Source organism: Paramormyrops kingsleyae, chromosome 1 (genome assembly GCF_048594095.1).
Source record: "Paramormyrops kingsleyae isolate MSU_618 chromosome 1, PKINGS_0.4, whole genome shotgun sequence".
Taxonomy (NCBI): Eukaryota; Metazoa; Chordata; class Actinopteri; order Osteoglossiformes; family Mormyridae; genus Paramormyrops; species Paramormyrops kingsleyae.
The window spans coordinates 18,895,107-18,908,919 of NC_132797.1; the positions used below are offsets into that span (position 1 = coordinate 18,895,107).

Consider the following 13,813-nt stretch of genomic DNA (forward strand, 5'->3'; position numbering starts at 1 on the left):
TTATATATGATCAAAACAGTAGCTTGTGCCATGCTCCACTAACTCACCCAACCTTGCTGTGAGTTTGTTGGTTGTCTGTTCTTAAAAGACTGCGGTATGATTGGTAGGAATTGCATTCCTTTCTCTGATCTGATAGGCTGATGCACACTATCAAGAGTTTGTGGAAGTTTCTCATTATTTTGTCGTTTAAATTCATATGCCGATAAGTTGATATATCGGTTATATAAAAACTATTTATAGTTTATTTTTGTATGATATATTTACTAAAATTAGATTGCAGTTTGTAGCCCATTCGTCTTTTTTTCATGAATTTGATTAATCGGAATTCCAAGGGAATTCTTAAAAAATTCTTGAAGTAAAGAAATAATGACATAACGAATTATCTTGTGATAATTATCAATATTGATTAATATGAAAAAAAAATTATTACAGTGGTACCTCGGTTCTCGAACTCACTAGAACTTGAATTTCTTGAAAGTCGAACAAACCAGTTTGACCTAGAACTCGATCTGAATATCAGAAGTCGAACCTAATATAAATTGTACGCGCCAGGAAATGAGTCTTACTACAATGCAATTCTTACTTGAATGCCTTCTTGACAGACTGGGCGATTAACCAAATAAAGCAGCGCAACATTACAGTAACTAACAATAAATAAACCAGTAACTTACATGTACTATTAGAGCATTTATGTAATTTATTTAAACTTTTTTTTACTAGGTAAATGAACTGAAAACCAGTTCTCACTGCTTTACATGATATTCGGGAGAAATAGCAGATTACGCATCGGAACTGCCTGGGATACAAACGTCATGCGTGTAACTAAACTCTTCAGCCAATAAGGGCAAAGGTGTGTTGTCACGGAGACGGTTCCAGTTTGTGCAGCCGGGTGAGAGGTCGCAATGCATCTAACCGTAATGCACTGCGTCAGGATCAGAATGCGTTGCTTTAAGCCAGTGCTGTAAGCAAGTCTAACGCACCCAATGACCGGACTGGGGAAACAAACTGAAACGTGGACTTAATACAGAGGACTAATGACAACAACCAGAAACAGCTGATCACATGGGGATCCCACACGAGGTTAACAAGGGGGCGTGGCACACGGAAGGAGCGGACGATCGGGGCAGGAAAGGGGTAATGTTGGGATAAGATCTTTATCGTTTTGGAAGCCATTAAGAAAAAAAAGCTCTTCTTGCTTTATCCTGTTCATTTTGTGTTTAAAAAAACATATTTAGGTGTAATTTTGGGGGGCCGGGAACCAATTAATTGGTTTTCCATTATTTCTTATGGGAAAAATTCGATCAGAACTCGAACTTTTTAGGATTCGATCCAGAGTTCGGAACGGATTAAGTTCGAGAACCGAGGTACCACTGTACAGTTAAGCATTTTGACATATCGCCCAGCCCAACCTTGAAGTATGTTAGTGACTTGCTTGAATGTCCATCCATCCATCCAACCATCCATCCATCCTTCCTGTAACTGCTTATCCTATTCAGGGTCAGAGAGGCTACAGGTGCAAGGCAGGGAACAACCCAGGATGGGGTGCTGACCAATCGCAGGTTGTGTGAATGTTTATGCATTTTATTTACTATGTCCGATTTATACTAGTGTATAAGAGTGCAGATGAACGCAAGCGTGGCTCTACCTGCAGTGTACGATAATGGGACCCTTCACTTTTACTGCCTGCTGCCTCGCAATGTGCACAAACTGCAAAATGCTCTCGATGGCGTTGATGGTGGGAACACCGTGGTCTGGCCAGGACGTGTAGTTCAAATGCAGGACGTCCTGAGTCTCATCCGCCTGCAGCACATTGAGAGAGGACTGCTGTGATCTGGGGGGGGGGGGGATGTCCTTCATGAAGCAAGGATATGAATGCCGAAGTATTCCTGATATGAAACATTTCATTTAATATGATACACTGAAGAGCCACTAGGGGGTGTATTTCTCCCGAATGAATTTTACCTAATATACCATGGCTGACTGAAATGTGCAAGGTGATGTTACCGATTGGCAGTGGTAAAAGTTAGTGGTACAAGCCGTGGCTTTCGTGCATCATTATGGAGCGGCTGCATACTGTCCCAATATGTATGTAATTTATCACCATCCCAACAATGAAGAACAAACAGCATCCCTACCCTGCCCCCTACCCCCTCACTCTACACAGGCCTGCGTCTGATAAGCCAGCCGACGATGAGGCTCCTCATCCTGAAAGACTATCGGCCATTGATTTATGGATGCCTTTCCTGTATCCGATGATCAAGGATCCTGTTGCTGGAATCTGCAATAAGGCTTTAGCGGTGAAATGGATCTCTGATGCGATTAGATAAAGTAGCTCCTGCTCTCTGGCGTCTTTTGCTGAGGCCCGTCTCATTACGACACTGAGCCATCCTACGGGTAGCGACATCGCCATTTTCAGAAGCACTCCGGATGATGCCCCGGTTTAACGTCGTTAGCGCTGAGAATGTCTCACTCACGTAGCTCAGTCTAAAGTTCCTGACGGTCCACTCCGGAGACTCCTTCTCCGACAGCATCTCCACAGTGATCTCTCCGTATGTGACCGGTGCATCGGTGTAGGGCCAGTAGTGGTCACATTTCACCTGTAAACATATCAAACCAATCCTTCATGTTACTGAAGTTCAGCCATGACTGACTTTGGTGATTTCAAGATTAATGTGGAGAATTTAAAGGTACATCTGAGCTATGCATGCTTTATATGCATAAAGCAAAACAATAGTTATTTCAGGGTCTTGATTGTACTGAGAGAAGAATTGTGATATATATTTTTTTGGCATTAAATATTTGTCTGTAATTTAATGTGTTTATGACAAACATTTGTTTACAACCCATGCAACTATAAATTTTGTAATAAAACTTCAATCAATTGCATTGCATCAGCAGTTAGCTTCATCATAAAAAGCATTACAATATGAATGCATCAATTATTATTATTAATGCATGACATAACCAGTAAATCCCTTCTTAAGATTCCAGTACATGATATCAAATACAGGGAAGCTAATAGTGTCTTACAGTGTTAAGAAGGATATCTGCTCATTTAACTTTCCTTCACTCGCATGGGAAGCTACCACCAACGGTACAAAAACATGTTCAGGCATGTCCATTATGCAGCGTCACTGTAAACATGATACAGCACATGCTGAAATATATGGGTTTTTCTGCCTTTTCCATTTTTCTCTACCGTGTGGCTAAACCACGCTTGACACCGCCCTCCACGAAGTTCACAGCCCCCAAGAGCCAATCAGGGGTCAGCAGGGTTGATTGACAGACGCCAAGGCCCACCCTTCGCCGCTCGTTGCACTGCGTCAGCATGACGATGATGCGACACTTCTGCTGCAGCACCATCTTCCAGAAGTCATCACGGGTCTCGGGCAGTGGGCCTTGGGTGGCGATGTACTCCCGGGGGCCCTTGTAGCCCTGCAGACAGAACCACAAGGACTGTGGGGTCAAAGGTCGGCCATCATTTGAAATGAAAATCAACTCTTAGCAACAACAAATCAACAGAAACAATGCAAATCCCAGCTATATATTCTCACAACATGCAGTACAACTCGCATGAGACCTAGCTGAAAAAACTTTTTAGAAATTCATTCTATGAATAAAGGTTTCCCCCCAGGTCAGGTATCAAAAGAGAAACATCATGAAATGTTGTGTTCTTGATGCTCAAAGTATGAAGGAGTGACAAGGACATGATAGAGCAGCTATCAGGATTGGATCTCTGCATAAAAAGCACTCAAACATAACAGAGCTGATGGATCAGAAACTACGTGACGACAGATTTAAAAAGCGGCAACACTTACGGGAATATAATTAGCATTAATGTAGTCCAATCCTTCCTCGTTTTGCATAGAGAGTAGCTTGACACGGCTGAAGTCATCTGAGTGGGACCGAAGTCTGAATGTCACACATGCTTCATAGTGGTGACAGACACTTAATGAAAATAGCAGATGGCTGACCGTCATTCTAATGGCTTTCAACTCTATAGTGCTGTAGGTGCTCTGGAACTACACACTCTAGACAATGTACCTATATGATGCTTTGGTTGTGGTGTAGTGAAAACAAGGCTGGGTGATCCTCATCTCTCACCCAGGATCCCACAGAAGCATAGTAAGACCCACAGTAACTATAGCTTATATCTCTTAAATAATTTAGCGCTGTGTAGGGGGACAAAATGAAAAAGAGAGGGAGTTATTGATGAATTCTTATTTAAAATATTTCTCATGTTTGGTGTTTTGTGGGATTTTGTCCTCTTAGCACTCAGGTTGGGCCGAGTCTCCCTATGTGTAACCGAGTGTATTTGTGTGTTTGCCTAACTCACATGGTAGGATGTTGGTGTATCGGTTTTTGGATCGGTTGACAGCAAGGTCAGCAGCTTCATGGGACAGGTCCAAACCGACGCTCTTCAGCTCCTGTATCAGCAAAGAGACGACATAAAAACAAGAACAGCCATGAGGGTGGATGATTTCCCCTCGACTAGTAATGGCCAAATCAAGCTTCATGAACCATTTGCTGTATTTTTTGACCCCACTAGATGGTGCTCTTTGTTTATTTTGCAGCATGCTTTGAGTCATTTTCTGAAGAAAGACCAGCGTCTAGTGGAGTCAGAAAATACAGCAAATGGTTCATGATGCTTCATTTAGCCATCACTACCCTCAACTGCCAACATTGACCATGTGGAAACCCGCAAAGCTGTTCCCTGTACTATGGATTATTCAATATCTAAAAACACATGCTGAATGGCTTCTACACACAGTTTGATACACTGGACATTGCATCAGAGAGGAAGATCATACCTTTTTCTGATGATCAGGTACCCAATCTATGCACAGCAGGAAAACCTCATCCAGGTTCAATCTATGCAAGACTGCTGGACCAGACAACATACCTGGTTATGTGCTCAAGGAATGTGCAGAAGAACTAGCTGGCAGATGTCCCTATCTTTAACATCTCCCTGAGCCAGGCAGCTGTTCCTGCAAGCTCAAGGCCGCCACCATAATACCAGTCATCATTAAATGCTTCCAGAAGCGAGTCACGGGCCATATGAAAAACTCCCCAGTTCACTAGACCCCTTCCAGTTTACTCATCTCCCTATCCAATCAACTGGCATGTCCTTAGTCCTTCACCTGGCCCTGTCCCACACAGACCAGAAAAACAGTGATGTAAGAATGCTGACCACTATACTTAGCATTCAACAAAATTGTCCCCAAGTGGCTGATTGGGTAACTGAGCCTGTTGGGCTTTAACATCATCCTCTGCAACAGGTTATTCCTGAGTGAAAGACCTCAGACATTCCATTTTAGCAGCATGTCCAGCACAATCACAATGGGCACTAGCACCCCCTAGGTCGGTGTGCTCAGCCCAGTGATGCTCACCCTGCTAACTCTCTATTGCACACTGCAGTTCAAATGACGTCATGGAGTTTGCTGATGACACAACAGTGGTGAACCTCGCCAGTAGCAATGATGAACATGCTGATCTAAGATGGAGCGGCTTGTGGACTGGTACACTGGATACACTTACCATCAAGAGACAGTCAGAAATACCAAGCATCACCGATCACTGAACCTAGACACTTCTAGACACCAAGTTTACTGGTAGTACCCCTATTATCTGTGGTGACTGAGGAGAGCGAGCCCCCCCCCCCACCATAGAGAGCGTCCTAACCAGCTGCACCACTGTCTGGTTTGGCATCTGACAAGTCAGACAGGAGTGTGATGTACGCTGTATCCATGGGGGCTCCAGCTTACTAGAAAACCCCTCCAACCTACCACCCCACACCATCTGGAACAAGGAAGCCCAGCATCCACCAGCTCTTTCCCCTAGGCCGTCGGGGTCCTCCAAACCCTGCTGCCCCCACCTTGCACTCTGACTTAACCTGATTCAAACCCTCCATATACTGTACTGGACCCCATGTTTACCTATGTAAACTGGTGTATGAATGTGTGTGTGGATGGGTGAATGTGAGGCATGAATTGTAAAGCGCTTTGAGTACTCGTAGGAGTAGAAAAGCACTATATAAATGCAGTCCATTTACCATTTACCATATGTATCTCTTTGTATCTATGGGATTCTACATAGGCCCTGGGCTATAGTGTAGATTGCCTATACAGTAATCTGCCTCTGTCTACTTCACACTGTACTCCGTACAGGGGCACAGCGAGAAATTCTGGGCCTCCTGACAGTATATAACCTTGCCCCCCCCCCCCCTATATTGCCAGGCATGGGGGAGCCCCAGCAAAACATTTAGGATGCCCTATGAAGTGCTGCCCCCCCCCCGATTACACTGACTGTGTATATGGATGAAATGGTGATAATGCTCACCGCACTTTACTTCAGGTGCTTCTCTATCTGGATGAAATGTTAGTATTAGCAACAAACCCTTTAACTCGCCCCATCTTCCTCTAATGTATTCCTAGCTCTGGTTTAAATCCCAGTCTAGGAACCGGCATCCGCAAGGTACGGACTCCTACCTCGAACTGCAGAGAGAACTTGTAGGCGGAGTCTTTGGTCATGTCACTGATGTAGGTGTCGAAGTCGTCCAGCTGGACCGGGCTGGAGGCGAGGGATAAGGATTTTCATACATATGTTGATGCGGGGGGGACCCTTTCATACTGCTTTTTTATCACCTTTCATTATCTCCCCCCAGTTTCTCCTGATAAGGTCACAGCTGCACCGAAGCGATTATTTTTTACAGGCAAACATATTTTGTCACCACAGTAAATGTAGAGGAAGGATTTTTACAAGCACATTAAAGGCCTGTGATCTGTGCAGTCCTTCAAGTCTTTGCAAGCCCTGCCATTTATTCCAGATGATACATGAAAATTTGTGGCAGATGACATACCCGTCATAAATTAATGCTTGCATGGGAGTGCATTACAAGATTCCTAATAACGTTTCACTGTAAACAACCTGCGCAATGTTAATTTCCTGCTAGCAAAAGGCCTTTATCCAATTTTCCACTTAAGCGATTTGGTGGCAGGGTACAACTGATACATTACAAGACAATGAGCTGGAATATGACAACAGTCAGCAGTCGATTTTTTAATAATGACTAATATCTTGAATACAGTACTGTGTACCAAACAGTGCATATTACATCAGCAGATAACAGCAGCAGAGCCTAAGCACAATGCTAACGCCATTCTAACTGGCCAAATGCAGTTCAATTTAGGCGTGGCCACTTGTGTTCACTGCATAAGGCTGTAACAAAGTGATTTTTACATTTATTTAGTAGATGATGTTATTTAAAGCAAAGTTTAAATGAGAAAGCTAGGTCAGACAGTGCCTGGAGCAATTGGGGGTTAAGCGCCTTGCTCTGGTGCCTAATGGTGATACAGTCACTCAAACAGCCACGGGATTTGAACCAGCAACCTTCTGATCACAGGCACAGGCTCCTAAACCACTGAGCCTTACACAGGCCAGAAACATTCAGAAAAAACATGTGGTGAGCAACTTGCCACAATGGAGATTCTGGAGGTTGAACACAAGACCATCACAGCACCACTGAGCTGCAGTGGTAACTCATCCCCCTTATGACTCTCTACTGACATTCTGCTCCATCAGGTTAACTAGAAAACCTTAGTAATAATTATTTGCTGATTCACAATCCACCCCAAGGTAATCTGCAACATTCTACTGGCTTAGTTCACTATGCTTTTAAACACAAGGACAGATAAGGTGCTGAAGGGAAACCTTGTACAACCTTGTACTTCTGTTTAGAGAATATCTGTGATGGTTATACATTAATAAACAAAGGCTTTTGCAAATGATTTACAGTACTTTTGGATTTCATACAGTTCACTTTCTTTGTATTAATTATGGCAGGTGAAGCCTACTAGTTTCATGCATTTTTTTGTAATAATCTAACAGAAATAACATAATCAATAAGCACTTATTTAGACCAGCACTGAGCCTCTCACAGGAAGCACAGAACACATTAATAAGTGTTGTGCACTTTGTAGACGTCAATCTGTCTAAGCTGTATGTTTAGGGAGGTGTAGTTCCTGGAGGAAACCCACGCAAATATGAGGAGAATGTGCAAAGTCTACAAAGAAGCGGGACAGCAGTCAAACCCACAGGCCTGTGTGTTACATAAAAATGGTGGGGTGAGCTGGCATACTCAGAGCTGGGGGTTCATTCCTGCTCATGGCTCTGAAAGCAGCCGGATGTCGAGCATAGAGCCTGAAACACGACACCTACTCATCCATCTGGCTGCTGTTTGGTGCACTGAATGAGCGGCAGCCAGTCACAGACACACGCACGGTGATGTCCTCTCCACCGTCCTCTGACACACCATGCGGAGGAGACTGGCTGTGTGGTTTCCATGTGAACACCATCTGAGTGGGACATGAAGCTTCACCGACCGCCAGTGTGCGTAAGTGTCTTTGCTCTGTGCTTCATGGTGATCATTCACACACGTGCAGACTCAAGGACATAGATTTATGTGCAGATGGTATCGGCCTGTCCCCATCGTTTTTGTGGGAGTTTATGGGGGCGGGTCGTCGGGGCTGATTTGACCCCCACCAATGTTGAACGCAAACTTACACTCTTGTGCAGACTTACCATGTTAGTTTCCTCTTCTTTAAGGCAGTCTTGCTCCTAAAATTAAAAATGAAAGATTTTGATGATAAGCGGCACAAAATTAAGGTTAACAACACAGCCAGTTCATTTGCATAGAGAAATAAAGCATTTTGGTCATGTGGTTCTGTAAACACAGTTATTTGCAGAACTGTAGTATTCTTTATGTTATTAGACATATTCCTACTTAACAATCACTTAAGAATAACACAGTATTATATATGACGGTGGCAAAAAATATAATTACAGGAAACTGCAAGGGGAAAGATTTCAGATGATATTTAGTCCAAAGTTATTCTGTGCTCAAGACGACTGAGAAATACAGGGATGTCATAAACGGCAATCATACTACGTCTGATCCACATGACTACAGCCAGCCAATCAAAGCACTAGACATGTCAAACCCTAAGCCAATAAGCAAGGGAAGGATGTAACTGAGCCACCTACCAGGCCCTTAGCAGCCAGCCACTAAACCTGAGAGCTTCAGGAATGGTCTGAAAGTTGCACTGCAATGCTTCACATACATGCAAGCAGCATTTTGGGATTGAAGCAAAAGCCCTTCCATTGTTAGTGCTGTGCCACTAGCCACTACTATGTCAGTGAATGTTTGATTGCACCATCAATATTCACTCAGAATTCTATGCGGGTGTAAGCAGTTAGAGCCTCTGGTGCAGAATGATTTGGTCGCAAGATTTAAGCGTAACGTAGATCCTCAGTGAGATAATGTGGGAGCAAGAATGTCATGTCAACTAAAGGCTCTTAGTCTCCAAAGTCATATATGTGTCCTGTTATGCCTCCAGGAATCTGGGAGTGGCCCCGCCCCCCTCCCGGAGCGAGGCCCCGCCCCCCTCCCAGTGTGTCCGCCAGCGTGCAAACAGGGCCGTGCTTCCGGGGGATTGCCGAGGGCACGCTGTAGCCTAGCAGTCGGCTGTCAAGGGCTACTTACCATGGATTAATATAAAAAGCCAAAAGATAATCAGTCCAAAGGCAGGATGGCAGGAGAGTTAGGAAGGCGAAAAGGGTCCTTCGCCTGAGGAGTTCAAAGATGGGGGTAAAGGTAGGGACAAGAGATGGTGCTCGGTTAGTACGGTGGATGGCAGAGAGAGAGAGAGAGAGCACCAGAGTCCTCCATTAGCGTCTCATTAGCTGTTAATTCATCATGCAGCCGCAGCCTCATCTCAGCCCGCACACACAGCATCAGAGCAGCGTCGCCGCGGCGACGGAGGCTTCCCGGGCACCGACGGCTGTTCCGTAAAGAGCGTCGCTCGATGAGCAGCCTAATTACGCCTCAGTCGCATCTACCTCCCGCGTCTCTAACCATCCAGCTGGGCATAAATGGATAAATATCATATATCTCTTATCAGTAAATTTGCAGATAGTGTTTGTAACGTATTATAGTGACGGTAGATAACAAAGCACATTTACCGTTCACCTGAGGCTGAATGAGGTACGAGGGAAATGCATTAAATCACAACAATGCATTTTCTTAAGATTATTTTATATGCATTAAATCAGCTGAATTAGCATGAAATTCACCATGCGGGTCAATTGGGAAACAGCTGAAGTTAATTTCCAGGAAAGACGGATCCCTCGCACATTTTGTTTTTCTTTCAGCAGTAATAAAGCCAGAGAAACTGAACATATCAATGAAGTATGTCATTCATTAGATGATTTTTTGGGCCAAAAAAATGCAGCGTTTGGCTTTAAAAGTCATTCTTCTTTTCATCCCAGAGGACCCAGATATATATAATTATATTACCTTTATTTTTATATAATTATATTGCACATATTGTTTTGGTGGTTTGAATATCACAGGTGTTTTTGTTTTTTATTTTTACAGGAAGTGTGTGCAGTGTATTCTGGGCAATATCACCTGCTCTGGGCAATATTTTCTAATGGAACTGAATGGCCCATTTCATTCTCTCCAGATTACTGTGTCAGAGCTAAATTTGTGGCACAATGTTTTTTTTTATCATTTTGTAAATATCCTCACACTTTATGTTTTGGCCTTTAAATACTCAAAAAAATGGGAATTAACAAAAATTAAAACAATGATTATCATGAAAAGAATGAATGTTATAACTGAAATTCATGGCTTATTTCAATTTTTGGAATGAATATTTCAGGAAAATCATGAGATTATGATTATGTACCTTCGGTAACACTTTCCTTAAGGTCCTGTTTTCAATAATTTATAAAGACATTCATAGTGCATTATAATGCATTCATAAAACATTATAAACATGGCTATAAATATTTATAAAAAGGCATAACACATTATAGCCATGCTTATATGCATTATGACTGTCTTATGAAGCTCTCATCTATAATATACTATAGATACCTTCATAATGTAGTACAAAGCATCCTTAATGCTTATACCTACCATTGTAATGCATTATAAAAGTATCCAGAGTGCATTATATATGAGAGCTTCATAAGGCAATTATAATGCATAAATATGACTATAATGTGTTCTTCCTTTTGAAAAATATTTATATACATGAGTATAATGCTTTACAAATGCATTATAATGTGTTATGAATATGTTTAAAAATTACTAAAAATAAGGCCTTAAATAAAGTGTTACAGTACCTTCTTCTTCATTCACCCCTTTCAGTGGACAAATGAAAAATCCATAGAATTAAATAACCACACTGAAAAGACCAAACAGCAAAGTGTCAAGATTTCATTCTGCCGTAAGAGGATCAGATTGCTTGGGGTGGGACCTTGTATGTATGTTTTATCTGGTTGCTTTAGGACATGCTTAAGCAGTATGTAAGCAAAGCATTACACAGACAAATCCCTCATCTTGCTCTAATCTTCCATAAAATTTCACTCTCCACATTTCAGAAGCTATGGCCAGCTACTGGATTAGATACCACAGAGTGCCGTTTTATTTTCTTTTAAAGAGCTGAGCACAGGAGCTGAGATAAACTGGTGAGGGTGGAAAATCTACTTCCCAAAATAATCCATCAAGTACACGCGGACTTTAAGGTGAGGCATCCTGTCCTAAAACCAGGTTGGGTCCGAGCCTTCTTCTCTGACAGGCGTTCTGAGAGGACGGTGTGTAAGAGTAATGGGGTCCTACCAGTTGTAGGGTAGCTTCCCGTCTCGTTCAAAGGAGGCAAAGTTGACGAATGTCCCAGCCCCACACTCTCTGAAAGAACAAACAGATGTGCATTACGACAGTCCCTCAGGAGACTTCACTGTCTCTGATCACCTTCCTCCAGTATTGGGGGTCCCACAGATCTGCCCTCATTTTCTGCTTGTCGAATCTTACACACACCATTTGTTTAATGATCCAATCTGCATTTCACATTTGTCTCATAGGGTAAATAATATGCAGGTGACACAGAAAAGGCCAAGCAAATGTCACCGGTGTATACCCAGCAAAATTTTACACCTGCATTTTCGTCTGATAACCAATGCACCTGTGCATTTACATCAGTTAGTCTCTTGCTCAGTCCATCCTAATTATGTTTCATAGTGCTGGAAGGGACATTCGAACTACAACCACATGGCAATTACAGGCGGCAAGAGGTTTTCGATGGGAATGATCTTACCTGGACATCTGTATGTGCTTCTTGCGGAGCACGATGAGGATGAAGAGGAGCAGGCTGATGAGGAGGACGCTGAGGACGGCAAGTGCAGATATGGCTGCCACACTGGGGTTCAGCTCCCTGGCTGGAATGAGATGGGATGCGTGTGACAGAGGAGCAAGACACCACGGCCATAAGAGGGGAAGGGGGGCATTCATTAAAGATGGGGTGTTTCTGAATACCAAGAACACAAAGAACGAACTTGGGTCGCAATGAATCATGGGATTGGTCCAATTCAGCAAGGATGCATCCAATTTATCCTTGATATTTGGGGAGGAGCAAGAACAACATCTGGGGATTTTTATCATCCCCTGTACTTCTGTTCTTGAGTATTGGTTTTCGGCAATGGAAAATTAGGTTAATTGGGTACATGACAACACAAGTACGGTCAAGTACGCATATTGAGAAACACCCCTGCAGAAAGCCTCTCAGTACAGGGCCTGAAAAAAACCATGGCAGATGCCAAATGGGGCCAGACAGTTTGGGAAAATAGTGAGAAACATATTACTGTCATTATGACCTACAACAGCCAGTAGGTTTCATGAGTAAAACTAATGTGACAGAAAGCTGCAGCCCCCCCAGGGTGCCTCATTCACACTTAGGCCCCACATGCCACCGACGTGCAGAGGAGCTGTCATCGAGTGTTCCCTCCATGTACCCCTGCATAGCATTTTCAAAGGGGGGGGGGGCGACTCACCTTGGGTGGAGATGGCCACATAAGCTGGCTCACTGGGAGTGCTGTAGCTGTAGCTGGTGACGCTGCAGTTGTAGGTGGTGGCAGGTAGGAGGTTGGAGACTGTTGCCACATGGGAGTGGACAGTTTGGGCTTCCCTCTCCCCCTGGTCAACGTGGGACAAACGGTAAGCAGACCCATCTGTGTGGCTCACAAGACCACAGTCATCACTAAAGCCCAGTGAAGCAGTAACCGAGAATGAGAGGTCCCAGTAAATCAGATACCAAAAGCGTAACAGGACCCCAGTAAGACAGGCCCACAGTTTAACACAACCACCAGTAATACACAATCCCATCATGATAGTAGCACTCAGTAGAAATTCACAGAGAGCATTTATACCAACCAAAACTTCAATTCCAAATCCAGGCCAATATCTACTAAAACAAAGGAGATGTCTAGGAAAACCAAGGATATTTCAAGAAAAACCAAAGAAATGGCTAGAAAAGTGAAGGCAATATCAAGGAAAACAAAGGTGATGTCTAGGAAAATAAGTGAAGATGTGTAGGACAGCCAAAGAGATGTGTACAAAAACCAAGGAGGTGTGCAGGAAACTCAGAGGGATTCCCTAAGCTAAGACAGACTGGCTTGGCTACAGCCCTTCCCAATATGTTACCCTAGTAAATCACTTAAGCTTAAGCATGTTAAGGTGCTGTCCAGCCATTTGGACATAAACACTAGAAGCATGCAGCATGGCCCTGTCATTAAGGAATATAAATCTCCCCTCTTCCCTGATCCACCATTACTGTTTACAGACCTGGCCCTTGGCCAAGAATAGATTCATCCACATCATTAAGTGCACCCTCAGAACCTTACTGCTCCCTGCTCCAAAACGTTTTCCTAGCTTAAAGACATTAGCTGAAGCAATTGTGGTTTTACAACTGAA

At 43.4% G+C, this 13,813-nt stretch overlaps 1 protein-coding gene across 5 annotated transcripts in view; it reads right to left on the reverse strand.

Moving 5' to 3' along the window:
• ptpro (protein tyrosine phosphatase receptor type O) overlaps positions 1-13,813 on the reverse strand; it is a 50,344-nt gene that overhangs the window by 3,363 nt on the left and 33,168 nt on the right. For 2 of the 5 annotated variants that reach the window (XM_023817898.2, XM_023817901.2), the window contains exons 14-24: positions 12,895-13,036; positions 12,162-12,282; positions 11,687-11,755; positions 9,542-9,625; positions 8,581-8,616; positions 6,489-6,570; positions 4,337-4,427; positions 3,819-3,895; positions 3,301-3,435; positions 2,475-2,597; positions 1,646-1,800 (exon numbers count right to left, since the gene is read on the reverse strand). In XM_023817898.2, the coding sequence (XP_023673666.2) occupies positions 1,646-1,800; positions 2,475-2,597; positions 3,301-3,435; positions 3,819-3,895; positions 4,337-4,427; positions 6,489-6,570; positions 8,581-8,616; positions 9,542-9,625; positions 11,687-11,755; positions 12,162-12,282; positions 12,895-13,036 (1,115 nt within the window). Of the gene's footprint in view, positions 1-1,645; positions 1,801-2,135; positions 2,279-2,474; positions 2,598-3,300; positions 3,436-3,818; positions 3,949-4,336; positions 4,428-6,488; positions 6,571-8,580; positions 8,617-9,541; positions 9,626-11,686; positions 11,756-12,161; positions 12,283-12,894; positions 13,037-13,813 lie in introns of those variants that run through there. The other 3 variants (XR_002838993.2, XM_023817899.2, XM_023817902.2) reach the window with 3 other exon arrangements.